Here is a 19,382-nt window from a genome sequence, read left to right as displayed (position 1 = left end):
AAAAAAATCAGAAACACAAAAAACGAAAATGATACAAAACGAAACAAACACACAATAAAGAATGACAAGCTGAAACAATTAAATAGCGAAACAGCACAAAAACAAAGAGAAAGCAGACAACAAGCAACAGCAAAATGAAACAAAAGTATGAGAGAAGAGCAACAGCAGAAAAGAACTAGGCACAAAACAGCACGGAAATAAGCACAACACCGAAAATGACAAAACGGACCAAAACAGAAATATGGTAGAAGAATTATGGGAGAAATACTATACGAATGAAACAGCAATGAAAAAATCCTCGTACACTTTCCAACATTCCTATCACTTTAAAATGTCTTTCTTCCATCACTTTTTCAACTCCTGACTGATTGATTTGATTAATTGTATGGTTTTACGCGCCGACACAACGCTGGCGATGAGACGTAGGAAGGCTCAGAATAATTTTGACCACCTGGAGGCCTTTAGCATGCGCCAAAATCTCGTACACACAAGCGTTTTTGTTTTTCACCTCCATCACGGTGTACCGTGGCCTCCATCAGAAAAGTGGCTGGCGCGGCCGGGAATTAAACCCGCGTCCTCGTGCTCCGCAGCACAACGCCTTAGCCACTGAGCCACCGCGGCGGGCACTTTTTCAATTCCTAAACTGCCCCCAGCACTCACAGCTGCTGAGAACTAACAAAACAATTAGCCCAAAGGGTAAATATGAATCTAGATGGTGCCATTTTTATTCTGTACACTATTATTTCCTACCAGTATCGAGATAAATTGCACTGTTTGACTGCACTATGCAGTGGACTCACAATAATTCAAGCTTGGATAATTCAAACTTTCGGTTAATTCAAACAAATTTCAAAATTTTGTTTGGCCCGCTGCGTTTTCAATGCATTTTAAAGCCGATTAATTCAAACTGCTACAATGCATAAAATTGATTTGATTGATTGTGGGGTTCAATGCGCCGACGCAATGCAGGCGATGAGGCGCGGCGTAGTGGAGGGCTCCGGATTGATTTCGACCACCTGGGGATCTTTAACGTGTGCCGAAATCTCGCACACACGGGCATTTTCGCTTTTCGCCTCCATCAGAAAAGCGGCCGCCACGGCCGGGAACCAGACCCACGACCTCGTGCTCAGCAGCGCAACGCCTTAGCCATTGAGTCACTGCGGCGGGTCATTGCGTAAATTTGCTTAATTCGTACTTTCTGCCTGCCCTTGCACAAAAATATCTGCTGCATTTGTCACTCCTAGCTGCACCTTTGCATCCTTTAATCCTTCACAGTAACAAAGCCAATTAACTGCATGCATTGGTCAAAGCAATGAACTGGCTGCCCTTGGTGGCATGGAAAACAGTTGCGAACTCTCATGCACAGAAGAGCAGTCATCCATGTTTTTTTGTTTTTTTTTTTCCAAAATATTAATAGCACTTCAGTATTGTGTGAATGTTATATTATTAAATATATAATAATGTTTCATTGCAACACGAGTTGGTATGCTGCCCCGAGTCATGTTTTTGAGAACTTCTGCCAATTCAAAGTTCTGATAATTCATACACAATCCTACGGTGCCCTTGAGCTTTAATTATCGCGCGTCTACTGTATTAACCTCCAAAAACGGCAGAAAGAAATCTGTAATTTCTATTCGCACCGAGAAGTTCTAGCACAATTAGCATTTACTTCACTTAAATGCAACTGTTTGGAAAAAGGGCAGCAATTTGTGCAGCACTAGAATACTTCTGATTAACAATAATTTGCAGCATGAAGTGACTACAAAAGCGAGGAAACGCTAACTTGGAACAAGGATGGGACAAAACCACACACTCTTCGCACCAAGTTAAAGCCAGCCCTAAGCTCAGTCAAAACAAGAGCCCACAAGCAATGGTCGCGAGCTGCAAACGTCAATCCATCGCTAGACCAATCAGTGGGCACCATACAACAAAATACGGAAGCTTGGAACAGTTTCAAGACCGAGGAGAGATAACGAGAAAACACTTTGTCGCCCTTCTCAAGGGCCTTGATAGACATGCTGATAGGTAGAATCACCGCCAAGGCTTATCCTCCCCACCCCCAATAAATGTAACGCTGTCATGTGGCTTTCCTGAAAGGGCAATCGCCTTGGCCAACGTATGTGTGCTTTGGGGACTGCCCAAGAAACTTGAACCCGACACGCCGTTGCCATGTGACATCAAGGCCTGGCCCTCAGTTGCTAAAATGATTGCAAAATCAAAGCAAGGTTTAATGTACCAACGCTACACCTCAGCTGTGAACTGGGAAATTGGAAGTGTGAAGTGGGACATCAAACTGAGTAAAATGGGACCACTTTGAAAGGGAACTGAACAAGCACATTAAAGAATTTCTGTGGAAAAAAAAAAGAGAGATGACAAGCCTCTCACTTCCCACGACACGAAGCAAATGGGAAGCAAGGAGCATTCGATAAGAAGAACTTGTGCACAGGATGTTCACGCTTCAAATAGGAGAAAGGATGGATTCGGTGGGACGTATACGCACATAAAATGTGAAATTGGTGAATACGGCGGGGATGGGACGCAGAGCAGTGGCCAGGAGAAGCATATGCTGAGAAATGAATCGAGGAAATCTGGGGCCTCGGAACAGCAATTTACTTCATGTGCAATCGAGAAACCGTCAGAACTAACTAAGTCTGGCCTTTTTCATGCAGTGGACTGATGGCAATGATGACTGTGACGCCGACAATACTAGCAAACCTTAGGCCTGCAACAGACTTGCAGTGAAGACTGCAATCGAGTGAATGCACTTAATTTGCATTGGCAAAAAAAGAAAAAGATCTGTTCCTGAACTCTTTTTTGGTGATGATGATGATTGGGTTTTTATGGCGCAAGGCCGACTGAGGGCAAAGAGTGCCAAGGAAAAGTTGTTTTATGAGGACGAAGTGAAAGTAAATGCAAAAATTTAACTAAGAGTATACATGAAATGACATAAAAGACAATGAAGATGACTGGTGTAAAGGGCCAGGGTGTCAACGTGCATGGTAAGTAATGAGGTGCAAAAACTTGACATCGCTAAGAAACTTAAGGGTACGCTTGTGGGTAATCATGGGGTCGTCCCCTCAGAAGTACGATGGGTGTTGTGGGATGTTTTGTCTGCATAGTTGCGCAAACTGTTTGTGGCACGTTGTTTCTAGTGCCTTGCATTGTATGAGGATGTGTATCACGGACAGGCCGTCTCCACCCTTGCTACACAGAAGTCTTGGAGATCCAGTGAGCAGGTGGGAGTGTATTGCATGCGTGTGCCCTATCCATAGCCTAGCCAAGGCACCTTCTGTGTATCTCTTGCGTGTGTCGGTGGTGTATGGTCCCAAGTGTGGTTTTATTACGTGTAACTTGTTGTCTGTTCGTTGACTCCAGTGTCTGCCATGTTTTGCAAAGTTGTCTGATTTGTGGCTTCATGTCGGTGTAGGGTAACTTTTTTCTGCCACACTTATATTTAGGGTGCAGTGAATGCCACAGCTGGCAACAACAAAGCCCTTGCAGGTGCAGTCTCCAAGACAAAAAAAAAAGAAAATTGAGACAGCACTGTGAAGAGGGAGGAAGAAGGAATCACTATGACTACTCCCACCAAAACCATGAGCTGCTGAAGCACATGACCAGGTCAGCATATGCTGCAACACTTCAAAGGGGGCCATGATGACAAAATACAACTTAGTTCAATTTGAAAGAAAGAACCAGCCGTTGGTAACTCACTCGACCCCATTTGAGTCCCGAAAGATGTAGAACGAGAGAAATATTGATAAAATTTCAAATTTCGTGCTACAGTGTAATATGGGCTAACACGAAAAACACTCATTGTTTTGCTAACTGCACGTTAGCATTCAAGTGACACAATTAAACGGAACTAGAGGCCACACTACAATCACCCAGCCAGGTTTCTTGGCAGTGGCGCAGGTCAGCAGCCGCCAATTGCGCAGAGAAGTTTTTGCGACGTCATAGAGCAGGGGTCGGCAACCTGCGGCTCGCGGGTAAGTACTATGCGGCATCCGGCACGACATCAGAATCCCCCTCCCCTTGTCGCGTCCTATCAGCTGAAGGTTGGCATGGCAATTTTAACCTTAAATGGGTGTTAGATGGGAGCAAAGCAAGATTTCTTCCAGTGGGCATTGCTCCCCACTCTCAACACTTAGCCAGATAACACCTTCACTTCATTTCTTTGTACCGCTATAAAAATAGCTCCCTTCCCCCCGCCGCGACCGGCCGTCTGGCCCTTACCCTGTCAGCTTCATGCACCTCGCCCCTCCGCCTGGAAAGGTTGCCGACCCCTGTCATACAGAAATCACTGGAAAATGGCTAGGGGGTTGCCACGCTTCATCTGTTTTCTTCAATATCTCAATTCTTTGTTGAAAATTGGTATCATTGCCATCTGGACAAGGCATTTGTATTAAACCAAACTTGTATTTTCTCTGAGGTCAAGAAGTTCGCGGGGATAAATTGGTCGCAGTTAGCACAGGACCGCGATAATGGAAGATCTATGGGCGAGGCCTTTGCCCTGCAGTGGGCGTACATAGGCTGGTGATGTTTATGATGATGTATTTTCTCCTTATGGGTTCTTTAAACTCGAGGCCCGGAACGAGGGCACACGCACACAAACGAAGGTGAGAGATAGAGAGATAACGAAAGAAAGAGGGAGAGAGAGTGACTCACAGGGTGAGCGGCACAAAGAGGCCACTGAGCAGCGAGGTGGCGATGGTGTAGTGTCGCCAGTTGGGCAGCACGTAGGCCAGGCCAGCGTGCAGCCCGATGCCGATGGCGAACACGGTGGGGAACAGGGTGCCCAGCAATGCGCGCTTGGAGGGCCCCACCAGCTCGGTCATGAGCACGAAGGAGACCAGCGCGACGGCCGCCGTGGTCATGCCGGCGAAGAAGCGGCATGTCGTGTGCAGTGTGAGGCTGGGTGCAAAGGCCCCGAAGAAGCTGAAGGTTGACATGGCTATGGTGGCCAGAGGTAGCACGCGTCGCCGGCCGAAGCGATCCGAGACGTAGCCGAAGGCAAAGGCACCCAGCATGACACCCGCCATGAACACCGCCTGCACCAGCTTGGCCAGGTAGGCTCGGTAGCAGATCAGGTCCCACTGCAAGGTGGAAATCAGCCGCCAGTCTTCCCATTCGGCACACATTGCGTTTTCACGAGTTTCAACTGCGACAATGTTGCATCAGCAGGAGGTTATTGTTCTTGCTTTTCTCTTTTTGTTTTTCCTTCACCTCTTTCAAGCAGCTGCTTTCCTCGACTCCTGCCCCACCCTTCAGCATCGTTCTGCTCGTCGTTTGGTACACAGACCTACCCTACACGTCACATTCTGCAAACTCCACTGCTTCCTCATATTGGGAGCTAACTGATTTCTCTTTATATAACGATAAATGACAAAGAGGGCCCACCGATTCTACAATTAGCAATATGGGAAGAGCCAACTTTCAGAACTGGCTGCAGCCGGCCCATCAACTTGCAACCTGTAGCAAATGTCCACCTGTTAAGATTAAGCACGAATACCACATTCCTCTGCATACAGTTCCTCTAAATCAGAATTTTTTAGGATTGACCTGTCCAGCAGCATCAGCTTGCTACCTGCTATTCGGAAGCACTTCATCTTTGGCTGTGTACAGCCCCTGTGTTGGACACATACTCCTGGCCTAAAACCGGGGGGCTCATGAGGCCCCGCAGACGCCCCACTTGCATCGAAGGTTTTGCTTGCATGCCCATAAAGCTCAGGACTGGACAAGAATTTTCAAATAACTTCGTCCGTGCACACGCATCGTTATTGGGCCTCCTCGATTATCAGTTCCGGATTGTCCGTGGACTGTCCGAGACGCGATCCGGCGCCCGATTTTCCCATGTATTTTCATGGGACTTCCAGTCTGAACGCAGTCCTAGGACTGCCCGCGGACCGTCCAAGACTGGTAAATCGAAGATGCCTATTGTCACTAATTCGTTGTACTACTTTTTCTGTTCCTCCCTGGCCAGTTTGCTCCTCGCATACATCTAGCATAGCCAGCCTAGTGTTTTGCCCCACAAGAACCTGCCATTTAGACAAAAAGTTATCTTATTTGATCCCTCTTCGGCAAGATGGACAAGCATGCTGCGGTAGACATGACTGAATAGACAAGTAAATTTACTCTAGTTGAAGCACTACACATGATTACAAGAAGCATCTGCAATTTTCATTTCATGCTTATTTACGTTACATGCAACACTGTATGCGGCTGGGTCGTAAAGCTTAAAATTGGTTGTATCATAAACAAGGGTGGCAGCAATGTTACAATGCAACGGCTAGTTCATCTTATGTCTTGAGAAGTGAAAAAACAAAAGACAATGCATATGGCTATTCTGAAATAATACGAAAATAGCATTCATTTCTGTTAATTACCTGCACTGTTGTGTGATTTTTTTCTGTCTCACGCAAAACTGATATTCAACCCCCGATGTCTAAGATTTGTGCCTTTGCTAACAAGCTCCTTCGCATTCAAGGGCAAGATTGCACCCATAAGACTCCAAAAAAAGGAAACACCTTTATAAATGTGCTTTCTCATTCGTTTACATTTTTCCCCCCGCCCAGTTTGTCACCCAATTTATTCTTAACAGCCAGCCGGCTTCAAGAACTTCATTTATTCGAAATTGCGTAAAATTGCCCATTACTACAGCAAGAAAGTGGAAAGAAAAGAGGCTTTCATGCCTGAGCACAGGGTAAGCTTTTAAAGAAATTAGGCGGTTTTGTCAAGAAGCAAGTAAACACTGTCATAAAAAGAAACGCAGCACTTTATACAATGTGGAAAGATCGCCACTTGGTAAAACTTTCGACATGTGTCAGTGCTGATATTGCTTTGCGAAAATGAACCTCGAAACTTGAGTGACAAACCTCGCAATTTATTTTGCGCTTCTCGTAAAAAGTTCCAAAAAAAAAACACTCGACTCGCTCGCACGACCTCTTATCTAGCACAATGTGATAACCAAGTTTACTGAGAGTGCAAGCCGAGTTCATTGCATTTCTTACAATAAGATTCCTTAAATCGAACGACTTAATATGAAATGACAGCGCAACGTTCGAGCGCGGCCAACGAAAGACACTTTTTCTGCAAGTTCAACTTGCGAACATGCAACTATCAAAGCGCGAAAGCCTAGAAAACTACAGCATAGCCACCCGGATGGTTCGACAACCCACGTTTACCTCCGTAATAATCGACGTAAACCTAGACGTGTAGTGCGGCTCGTCACATCTATCGTTCAGGTCGCACGCCTTGTTCAGGGGCTTCGACCCGTTCCAGCACTGGTACTCGGGCGTCGCACCGGTGAACACAATTTGTAACATCTGCCCGCTGACGAACAGGCCGCCGATGATGGCAGTGTACAGAAAGTACAGAATCTGCTGCGGTCCGATCTCACCGACCAGGTGGAACACTTGGTCAACATCCATCTTGCTTTTTGAACGCAGCTTACGTTGCAGACGAAAAAAGGTTGTCTTGACAACTTTCGAGCGCCGTCAAAGCGCCCTAGCTGCGTGACGCACACATTTCAGCGGACAGGGAATGAGTCGATGTAGCAAGCGACGCTGACATAGTCTACACTGACAACAGGTGCAAGCACAACATGGGTAGAAGCTTCGTTGCGCGGCTGTTTCAAGGCGTGATGTGATGCGGCGGCGGGACTGGGAGAAAGGACCGCTGACGCTAGGCGACGGCCCGATGCCGCGACGAGCGCATCATGAGCGCATTGATTGGAGCCGGGTGTCCCTATTCGCACGCCCCGTGGGAACAATTTTTATTTTTAGTTCGCACGCCGCGTGGGAACAATTTTTATTTTTAGTTCGCACGCCGCGTGCCAACAAAAAATAAAAATTGTTCGCACGCCTTTGAGCCTTCGCCTGCTTCGCCCGCTTCGCGACCAGCGCGGCTTGCGCTGTCCAGGTCTCTGTTGGCATACCTCAAGCTTAGCATTGTCAAGCTGCCCGCATAGCTGTTGGCTAATCTGTGTTAGTAAGCAGCTCAATAGTTTGTTAGTTGCAGCAAGAAATTTGATAAACACGTTGGTAAACATGTTAAATCCGCGGAGCCACACGTCGAGTTGTTCTTGGTTGAATGCTTGAATTGTGTTTCGGTGAGTTCAGTGTTGAAGCTGACTTTTATGTTATTTTGTAATTCCGGTAGGCATTCTGATGTTGCTCCACCGGGAAAATCTCTACCCCTGTAGTTTTTCTGGGCTCTACCATATGCGACCGATGAGCAGTTCTCGGAGAACCATCCGTGTTTAGCGGTTGTGCTGCTCATTCAAATATGCATATTTCTAGAAATAGAGCGCTTGATACTTTATGTGAGTAAAGCAGGCACATGCAAGATACTGTGGTGAGGAAAAGCAGTGGTACATATTGATTTTACATTCTCTGAGTAGTGTTTTGTTTACCATATCGGAAATTTTTGCAGAACATGAACTTCTCAACGTTTTAAAGCCACAGTTAGGTAGGATTATATAGAAGAAACTTTGGAATGTGAAAGATGTATCAAAATTTTGTAGTTTTGGTGTCAGCTTGCTGAATCCAAATATGCATTGTGTTGATAGGAAATATTTTTGGTAATAGAAGTTAGAATTTGGCAGGTTGTTTTCGCCAAGGAAGCACCGCTGTCACCAACGTTACTAGATTATTTTCAGTTGTAAAACTGGGCGGCGCTGCCCGGAACCGCCACCGATCATTCTCTCTGTGGCGCTGCAGTCGCAACCGGCTCGGCAGCCGGGGCGCTTCGCGTTCCTGGTTCAGCGCTCGGCGCGTACGTTTCTTGTGCGTGCGCGGGCGCTTGGGTGAGCGCACACATCTGGTAATTATTACATTCTCGGAAGCAAATAGCTACAATGAACAGTAGACACAATGACATTTTTTTCGCCCCTTGTGTGGTTCTTCCGGGTCCTTTTTTTTTGCCGAAGAGCAGTACTCGCAGTAGCCGGCACATTCAGTGCCGCGGTCTCCGGCGTTTCTTGTTCGCGCGGTCTTTCTCAGTAGTGTTGAATGCGCGATGCCGTTCGATTGGCACGTTTAGTGATTTGCCAGCGACTGTATTCCATTGATGTGGGCCTCTGCATGTGAGGCTGATGCAGACAATGCCGACCTGCTTCATTCCCGGGTGTACCAGTGGCTACAGCAGCAACAATTAAGAGCAACACAGACAGGTACTTCTTCTCGGCTTCCAAAGATGCGACGCTTCGCTCGCTATGGATTAAGGCCATCCCGCGTGCGGATCAGGAAAATGATACCATGTCGGGCTAGTTGGTGGTCAGATACAAAGGAAGGAACAGCGCACATTTTAACGAAGAAGCATTGTGGTGTGTAACTCTGTCCGTCCTTCGTTAAAATGTGCGCTATTCCTTCCTTTGTAGCGGATAAGAAGCTTTCGACAAAGTCCAAAGTGTGCGACTGCCATTTTCATGAACAGGACATCGACAAATGGTTCGTACATGCAATGACGTTCTCTCTGAGGAATTCTCTGCGCGCGTCATCAAATCGTATTTGGTGACGTGCATTTCTATTCCAGATTCCTTCAGCGAGAACGTGCCTTGAATGTGCAGGTTAAGTCGGCGCACAAACGCGCTAAGCTACTGCAAGCACGCTGGCAATTAAAGTTGTAGAGTTCGATTTAAATGAAAAAAAAAAACCTTGCATACATGTATCTATTTATTACTTTTTTTCTGTCAACATGCTTTGGTATTTTGGAGCCATATTCACCGTAAGCAAAAAAGATGATTTGATTTCTAAATAAAATGCTTGCATGTTTCTATTCATTACTTTGTTTCTCTTAACGAGCCATATTCACCTTAAGCAAAAACGATGTGGAGTTGATTGTAAATGAAAAAAAAAAAAAACGTTGCATATATTTTTCTACTTTGTGTCCGCCGTAAAGTGTGTACTGTGAAAACCAATAAATTGCTGAAAAGAACTTTATGCTTATTGACATGTAAGCTGGTTTAACTTCGTCAGTTAAATGACTCAATAATCCTTTCAATTAGAGATATTTCGCATTTGCAGAAATGTCGCTTCTTAGTGACGTATGTACGTTTGGTAAAGCTAACTGTTGTCAGGGCAAAACATGGAAAAGATACTATTCTAAAAAGGACGTCGAGAAAATTAGGAAGTTTCGTCTTCGAGTGGCCTTAATTACTAGAGCCATAAAGTGACGTAGCTCCAATTGGTGGTGACCTTGCTTCTTTGGCTGGAAATAAAATGAGCGGTTTCATGATTTTTTTATAAAATTCTGAAGAGTCAATCAAAATAAGCTTTAACGGAGGCTTATTCTACGCTACCAGCTCGCTGCAGACCGTTCACGCCAGCGAGCAGCAGCAGCCGACGCAAGCGCGCACAAACTACGATGCGCTTCGGCTGACCTGTTGAAGAAAGCAAAGCAATGAGCCGTAACTAACCGCTTTTACGCCCCACATTAAGCGATCCTGAGCAGCTACTGGAAAGTACTCTGGCCTAGATGTAATCTGGACGCGGATAACTTGGCGGGTAGCGGGTAATCTTTAATATTATCGCGCGCTAACGTCATGAAAAAGGCCGAAGAGGCATTGGGAGAGGCGCCGTTGCACGCGACGAGCAGCGGCCGGGTAGAGCAAAATGCGGCGGTCCCGCCCTCTCGCGGCACGCCGAGAAACGGAGACACCGGCGATGCACGGCGCATGGGGAGAGTTTTACAACTGAACCTATCTAGTAACGTTGGCTGTCACCTCATTGCGTTCAATGTGGTAGAACCAACTGGAGCTAATGTATTTATGCACAGCTAATACTTTATGCACAGGACAATTAGATTTGTGGGTGTCTACAAAGGAATAGGGGAACTTGTAAACCAGCAAGGGGGAGCGGACCCGCACACATTCTAGTGTAACCATTATTAATATACCGACAATAAATGGTATATTGTCTTTAGCAGCAGAGAGCAAACAGGTTCGCGACGTGCATTTTATTTTTCCATCTTTGTTGAAATGTTTGAAATTGAGAGGGACAGGCACACAGTTAAGTTTGGTTTCTCTAGTGTTCTTACATAATTTGCATGTATTGCAAGTGCCTGGCGCAGAATTTTGATGAAATACTGCACTACAGCGCATTTTTTTGTGCTACATGCACATTTGTGACGAGATGGTGAGGCAGGAAGTGCTGCAACAAATCCAGTGTAGTTACGTTAGGCCCCAGTGTTGTACCTGATGCTGCCGGTCGCACAACCTTCCATGTCTCTTCTAGGTGACACCGTGGAAGGGCAGTGGCATAGGGTACCAGCAGCCAGATCTCATTGCGGTGTCCTACCCAATGTCTACACCTGTCATTAGTGGTTGACCCAACTACCACGTGTCTATCAAACCAGTGAAGATTTGGCCCTTGCTCATGACTTCATATTCATGATTCTTCCTTGACGACGTTGACCAGCTGTACTGCACTGTCACTACCTTGTCAACTAGGGACAACTGCATCGCCCGAACTCTTCCAAGCCTTACCTTCTCCTTCACAACGGGTGCACCCAAATTTCAGAAGGCTTCACCTTTCTATCGTTACATGCTTTTAGGTATATAGCCCAATTACTTTTCTATTCCCCATTCCCAAGTTTGCACCTTGCACCTCCACATTGTTTCTAAAAAAAACATTCAATTCTCAAAATTTTCTCTAATCGGAATTTTTTTGCATTATGATATAAAAATATGGGTTTAAGCTTGGAATTAACTTAAACTGTGAAGAAAAAACTGCTATGAAGGGCAGCTCTGCCTCAATGCCTGCCAGTCACCAAACAAAAAGGGAGCAGTAGGTTTGCATTACTTATGCATAGTTACTCACAAGCCAGTGCATCATCACGATCATTGTCGTTCTTGTCATTGTCTGAAGCCATTGTGCAGTCACAGAGAAAGTCGGACTCACTGGAGACAAATTCGAGGTGTTAAGCAGACGTTGCTGCCCGAAGTATTGCAAAAAAGCTGTTTTTTTTGTACAGACAATGCCACCACCACCATTCCTCATGTTTGACACCATTCTTGTTACATTTGCCAAACAGGTTTTTTTCCAAAGTTCTGAAGGGCCCTTGGTACTAGAACTGATTACGGACCGTAAAATCACCTTTGGTGCCGAGAAGCACAGCATTGGCCGCAACGAGTGAGGCTCGCGATTAACTTTCACGACTTCTTTAAAAGTTATTCCTTATAACTGCTTCTAGTGACAGCTGCAAGGTAGCTACAACAAAGGTTAGGTCACATGTGCTGCCTCACTGTGGGCAAATTGCATGAGGCCCAGCCCATGTTGGTTACAGAGCAGCGCATCAGAGAATTCATCCACAGTGTGTCGTCAGTTTCTGCTGCTGAGACTTCTCGTTTCTGAGGACTTTATTAACCACTGCACATTACACCACTCGGGAATCCAGCCCTGCGTTCCACACAGCACCATGTCGCCTACGGGGTCCAGTTCTGCAAGTGCCTTGCCATGGTGGAGCTGGTGAAGGGGGTAGAGCTGTTCCAGGATCTCGTCCACTGTGAGACGCCACCAATGTCAAGCTGAAGGTGGCAGTGGGGAAAGTAGGGAAAAGTGCTCCAAGTCCCATTGCTGAATGGATGGCCTACCAGCACACCACACTGGCTGCAGATGCCATGCCATCTGGCTGGCAGGCAGGGATGAGCTGGATCGCGCATTGGCTGGGAGGTTTACCCACATGTCGCAAGCTCTGGGGTACCTTCCAAACTGTCCAGAGGCCTCAAAGCAACTGGAACCCACTGGAAGTGATGTGGTTGGCTTCAGTCATTTTGGACTGTTTGGGAGCAGCAATAAGTCTGTTTTGGAGAGAAAAAATAAGGAGTTGTAGCAGCCAAAGATTATTTCGAAGCAATAAAAACAACCCACAGAAACATTATATGTATAGTATACAGTCCAACCCACTCATAACATCATTGTACATAATAAAGTCACGGCACCATCAACTTCGCTATATGTTGTATGGTAAAATAAACCGCTTATTAATTACACTTATTCTTATTATTGGTTATAACAATTGAGCCTGACGGTACGAGCCAATGTACAATATAGTATTTGGAGATCTGTGAAAGATCATGGGTGCATTGTGTGTGCGACCAGGCTGTCATCCATTTTGCCCACCATTTCTCTGTTGCGATGCCAGATTTCAGCCTACCGAGTCAAGCAGTGCTTTCACATTTATGGGGCACAGCAATGGAACACCAGACATCAGGGCCTGAATTCTCTAAAATTATGGCTGTAATTTTTATGCAATGTGGCATTAATGTGCACGTTTTCCTTGGTTAGGGAATCCTGTGGAGGAGCAGGAGAATCAGGGTGCATTGTCGTTTTCAGGTCGAGTAGACGTGCACAGTAGCAAGACGTACTGTGCGATTTCTACAATCTTCCACTCCTCTGCGGGACTTCCAAACAAGGCACACATGCATTTGTGCACCAATATCGCATCACTTCAAAATGACGACGATTATTTTAGAGAATCTGGTGTCAGTTCAGCCACAGTCAGATGAAGATAGCTGCTTAACATAATGCACCAATTGAAAAAATCTCTCCAATTACCCGCTCAAAGATCAGAGGGCCCTGAACTCGGGCAACTGCAGCGTACAGTCAATTGGACTAAGATGGTCACTCATTGCCCATAGCTTCTTCTCCCACACCACATTCCTCTATTGCTTAAATAAAAGTTTACATCACCCTGTCTGTATGTCTAATATTTGCCCCTAGAAATATATAGCTGCCCTTTATCTCAAGTCCCAGCTAAAGTGATGGTCACCATGCTGCAATGAGAAACTGAAGCCTGTTCTGAGCAACTGTGCGGTCCCTCCAGTTGTTTATAACGCACACCACACTTTTTCAGCATGCACGGTTGAGAGGAAGGAATGCCCCAAGGACGAAATTCCACCTCTGCTGAAAAATCTCAACTCAAAGATATTTTTAAAACACTCAGTAGCTTCTTGTGAATGAATTAATTGAGGGTGTCGAATTAGCTGTTTTTCCTAAAACCAGCCACAACGATGGCCCTCGTGCCTTCGCTGAAGCAAACGTTGACGGGGACAGCCTGCATGTGAAGAAAATACAACCATGGCAAAGAACAGCAGCCCAATGAATTTATATATATGCCTTACACAAGAAAACGAAAATATGTAAAGGGAAAAAAATATGAGCACCCATACGCAAAATGTTCAGCTAAACCACTTAAGCTGTCCAAGCAACAGGGTCAGAAACACCGATCTTTCACCTAAAATGTGCATGCATGCAGGGCAACAATAAGAGTATTTAATGGAAGAAAATGAGCAGGTCAACTAGTGGAAAAGCTCTTGCGAGTTGATCGTTGTGTCAGTAGGTGGAAGGGGCAGAAAATTAAACACTTTTTAAAGGTACAGCAGACATGCCCACAAAAGTTCTTATTAAGGATACGTCAGACATACCCAGCTTTCTCGCTCAAAATTCCGACCTCTCAGGAACCTAGCAAAACCACTTCAAGAAAGTGATATTTGGCATAAAGCAAAAAGTCAACGTGAAGATGAAAACAGTAAGATAATTTTCCAGGATTCTGAATATTTTTTTGTGTAATTCGCTGTCAAATCGTACTCCCCATGCATTTCTATGGGATAGTTTCCATGGCTCAGGAACCTAGTCGTGCAACATGCGCGACTAGTAATCACTGTTGAAAGGACTGCCATGAGCGGGAAAGCTGCACGCAAAATTTTTTAAAGGTAGTTTGGAGCACTAGGTTGAACTCGGATGTATTCAAATCTTCACAAGGTTTCCTTTAGTGTGTGCATGCCCGTGGATACCGTTTTGTAATAGCTATACTTAATGCCCGCTTTATAATTCACGTAGTGAGAGCAGTCGGTCTTGATTTTTACACAACTGGCCAAACCGCTATTGCTCACTGAAGCTAAGGCTGACGTAGCTGTCGCAAGAGTTACGCCCAATCATTTGTTTTTATTATTAACAGTGGCTCAGGCTAGTCAGTGAGTGGAAGCGGTTTGGCCGGTTGGGTAAAATCATGGCAGACGGCTCTTGCTTTGTATTGTGAAATGGGCTTAAGGTAGCAGCTTGCGGTTCCACCCGGATTAAGCCAGAATTAGTCCAATGATCAGTAATAACAATGATTAATAATTAACAGGGATTCTGGCTAGTCATTGAGGAGATGCATTTTGGCAGTTTGAGTGAATATCAAGAAAAACTGCTGTTGCTACATGTTGTGAAGTGGGCATGGGGTAGCGGTTTGGAGTTCCATTTGAACTGAGCTAGAGTTAGTCCAATCATTTGTACAGTTGAACCTCATTATAATGAACAATGATATAGCAAATTATCGGCTATAACAAACTAAATACAAACGTTGGTTGGTCACACATCATTTCAGTGTCAGAAAGTGGAACTGCAAGAGCTGCACGCGATATCGGCTGTAATGAAGAAAAACCTCCCAACGACCAAAACTGTAGAAGTAGAAAAGGCCGTTTTGTGCGTGGTCACTGCGGAAACCTTTATTCTGTTCGGTGCTATGAAAAACCACTGTACAAATATCACGTCCTCCTTCAAATAAATAATAATGCAGGCCTGTTCTCTCAAATGATCTTTGACCTGTGGAATTTCACGTTCTCATGTTTGGGTCCATTTAGTTTGAAATGCCACAAGGAGACAGCTAAGGATTAACTCGTTTACAGTAAGTTCAAAGCCTAGAATAATGCGTTTTTGTGGCTAGGGTTTTTCCACTAGCCAGATTACCGACTCGTTAGAGCCAAGTTTTACCTCTACCATTACAACGCCTATCAGGTACAATAAACTAATTTACTGCCACGAAACTACTTTGTTATAATGAGGTTCGACTGTAATTATTAGTATTGAATAATAATTAGCAGTGATTAGGGCTTGTCAGTGCACCGAAAGGGCTTAAGAAAGACTGCTCCCACCATGAGTTGCGTTTCCCCTAGACAGAACTTTACTGACAGCTGGCATTCTGTCTGGACAGAACTGTATGGAAAGCATCGAACTGTACAAGATGATCACGTGGCATTAGAACAATCATGACCAGGCCGGTGTCTCAAGTGGCTTAAAGCTCCTGGATCAGCTCGCTAAGGTGGCAAACAATTAGTGGTTGATAATCGAAGAGGTCGAGAGCAGTCCAGTGTGCCAACACAAATTTTAAAAAATTTGCCAATACGTCCGCTGTATCGCTGAGCAATTTTGCGGGTATGTCTGAGTACATTTAGATACAGCAAAAATTAAAAGAAGTGACAATAGAGGACGCTAATCAGTACAAACAGCATTCAGTGCTGATCTCATGCGCATATTTGCGGATCAGACCGCAGGTACAGTTTTGAGAGGAGAGGGGAAGGGCGCTTGTCTAGGGTCCCATCCTGCAGAGCTATCAAAAAGTCTGTTTTCACGCAACGATCTACAGTTATAATACTGCTCTCTAATGAGAAATATACAGAGTGTTGCAGAGAACAGTTTATATATTGCAACACCCTGCAACATACATGAAAGGGTTGCACCACGCATGAAAAAAAAAAAAAGCTTTCAGTAAAACCACTCCCATTATCTTACAAATTTTGCACTAATGCCACATTTCAGTAATATACGCTGTTGGACTAGATGGTGCATATCGCCGGATAAAAAACACGACACAAAAACAATAACATTTCAGATAACAACAACCACGATGCGATCACATTTCACATTAGTTAAGAAACAGGCCAGGCAACAGGACCACTTGGTTACTTCTTGGCGCCGAAAAGGCACTTTTGAACGTGCAACGAGGATGATGAAGGCCAGACCAACGTTTATAACGTTAGGCCAGACATCAGCATGCTCGAAACTGGCCATTTTAAGTTGTTCTTTTACTTCCTTTTTCTTTTACTGTCTCACTTGTCTCCAATGCCAATGACGCATATTTAGGAGGCGTTGACATAACTTGCGTAGGCAGCCGATGTGCCCACCGCGTCAAGCTGGCACATGCGCGGAGAAAATGACGCAAACCTTCGCGGGACAACAAACATCGGTACCGTTCGCCGTCGTCACAAATTCACCCGCCAAACTGAGACAGATCTCTGAGCACTGCTTGAATGTATCACAAGTAGCGTTGCAATACAGTCACAAAGGCGCCGATACAATTAACTAATACTTACACGTTGAGGGCCAACTACAAATAATTCTTCTTTTCCCCTCTGTAGCACCTGTAGCAGCACAAACACGAGGCCTCCCACATTTGCAGAGTCGTCAGCTGGACGGCTGAGTGAACAGTGAACTGGCAGGACGTGTATTCCTCCTCTCCCTTTCAGTTGCGTGCGAACAAGAAATAAAAATTGTTGGCACGCGGCGTGCGAACTAAAAATAAAAATTGTTCCCACGCGGCGTGCGAACTAAAAATAAAAATTGTTCCCACGGGGCGTGCGAATAGGGACACCCATTGGAGCCCGTTGGCAGCGTTGCGCGCTCTGCCGCTGCTGCCGCCACTGGCCAGCCGTGCCGTGAGGCTGCCTTGCGGGCAGCGCAAACGTGTCGCTGCCGATGTTACCGCCGCGAAGCCGGTGTAGCGGCTGGTCGCGGCACTCCAAGCGCGGCTGTGGTTTCGCACTCATTCGGTTTTGGAGACGGCGGAGCACGTGGTTCTGTGGTTGTGCTTACGTGAACGCTTGTTGACAAAGGAGAAGGCGCCGACTCGTTTATCTGAACCGGACGTTTGGAAAGTGTGCGCAGATAAAGGCACGCATCTGGCAGCCCTTTTTGGATGCCGACGAAGTGTTTCGCCTTCTATCGCCCAGAAGGGCTCTTGTGTCGGTTCGGCGGAAAGTAGGCAGAAATGCCGGTTTGTAGTGCAAATAACTCCGTGTTGTAAATGGCAGTGCAAACAAATACGCGCGATTTTCAAACGCGGCTGAAGGGGTTGGACCTTGTCGCTCGCGAGTAAGCAGGCGTTCTCACCAAATCATTTTCTTTAACTGTCTCATATCCCAGGGTCACTGTTTCGACCCAGCCGAAAAAAACCATTGGGAGGTCCAATTGGCCCTGTCCAAAACACCACTGGAACCAACTGGAACCAATTGCTCTCCAATTGGTTCCAGTGGTGTTTTGGACAGGTACCAATTTGTCTTCCCCAGTTTTTTTCGGCTGGGGAGTTATGAAAGCGCTGATTGAATCTTTACATTTTGTGTCCGCCTTCACTGGCCACCCGCCTCTAATGGTCAGATAGAGACGCTCATGCATTGAAATAACTATTTACTTATTCAAACATACTGTCTACCCTCATTTCAGGGTCATTGCAGGGGATGAACGCTAACATCAACTCACTTCCAAGTAACGAAAGAAAAGAATTGGCACAGCTTGCACTATTGATGCAAGGCTGGAGAAACAGCAGTGCTGGCGGCGCTTCTCCCTTCGTCGGAGACCCGCCTGCAGGGATTTAAGGCCCGTTCACACTTGCGACGAAGCGACGCGACAAAGCGACGAAGGCGAAAGCGATCGCCACCTTTGCTGTTCACACTTGCACGCGACATCGAGCGACGGGCGACGACTATTTTTTGCTTTTCTTGTTATTGTCTCGCGCTCGCAGTGAGACTTCACGGGAGCCTCGCCGCTTGTGGAAACACAGCATCCGGGTGCTTTGGCAGGATATGACGTCAGGAAGTCTCGCCTCCTGCTTCCGCTTCAAAAGCGACGGCGCGACGGAGGCGACAAAATTTGGTCGAGACCGATCGCTTTCGTCGCGCGACGAAAGCGATGAAAGGCGGCGAAAGCGACAGAAATTTCCGTCGCTTTCATCGCTTTCGCGTCGCTTCGTCGCTAGTGTGAATGGGCCTTTATACACCTCCCCTTCCCCCCCCCCCTCCCGGAAGGATATCGACATCCCCCCCCCCCTGAAAAAACCGGCTCCTCTTCCCTCAGAAATTTATACACGCTTCCCCCCCCCCCCCCCGTTAGGAGATTTCGACACTCCTCCCCCACCCCCAAATCTAAATTTCTGGATAAACCCCTGCCCACCCGGTTGTTGCAACTGACGTGGAAATCTGAACTTGCCGTAACTGGCAGCCCCGCATAGATTTGTCCGCAGGCTTTTACATCTCTCCCAAAGTGGACCACGTTGGGCACGCGCTAGAAACCGCGGCAACCGGCTTCGAACACGGCGTCTGTGCTATACGTACACTTCTGGCGTGAACGCACGTGAACTGGCTTCTCCATCCAAGGAGCCCGCACTGAAAAAGAGGGCGGTAGAAAAGAGCAATGCCACGAACAGCGTCGCTACTAACAACGAATGCACGGAGCGGAGCTAGCAAGAATCGAAGAAAGGAAGAACGCCATCGAATCCATCCAAGCCACACTCTCAGAGCAAGCCAACAAGTAGAGCATCCTGGAAAGGAATCAGCCACCCCATCTTCGCAC

The 19,382-nt window shown here is 46.2% G+C and overlaps 1 protein-coding gene and 1 long non-coding RNA gene across 2 annotated transcripts in view; both read right to left on the bottom strand.

Moving 5' to 3' along the window:
• Positions 1–7,734, bottom strand: part of LOC144178976 (solute carrier family 22 member 15-like) — a 46,583-nt gene extending 38,849 nt beyond the window's left edge. Inside the window, exons 1-2 of the mRNA XM_077707119.1 lie at positions 7,182–7,734; positions 4,666–5,093 (exon numbers count right to left, since the gene is read on the bottom strand). Coding sequence (XP_077563245.1) covers positions 4,666–5,093; positions 7,182–7,427 — 674 coding nt within the window. The 5' untranslated portion in view covers positions 7,428–7,734. The remainder of the gene's footprint in view (positions 1–4,665; positions 5,094–7,181) is intronic.
• A 4,580-nt stretch (positions 7,735–12,314) lies between these two features.
• LOC144178977 (uncharacterized) lies at positions 12,315–17,404 on the bottom strand. Its single transcript, XR_013324121.1, has 2 exons — positions 17,132–17,404; positions 12,315–12,796 (listed from the first exon to the last, which is right to left on the bottom strand). It is a non-coding gene; the product is annotated as an uncharacterized LOC144178977 (long non-coding RNA).
• Between the last annotated feature and the right edge of the window lie 1,978 nt (positions 17,405–19,382).

The sequence above is a fragment of the Haemaphysalis longicornis genome, unplaced genomic scaffold (assembly GCF_048455015.1).
Source record: "Haemaphysalis longicornis isolate Haplotype H1 unplaced genomic scaffold, Haemaphysalis longicornis Haplotype H1 scaffold_4, whole genome shotgun sequence".
Taxonomy (NCBI): domain Eukaryota; kingdom Metazoa; phylum Arthropoda; class Arachnida; order Ixodida; family Ixodidae; genus Haemaphysalis; species Haemaphysalis longicornis.
Note: the sequence above shows the minus strand (reverse complement) of the source record. Positions and strands in the feature narration are given on the sequence as shown.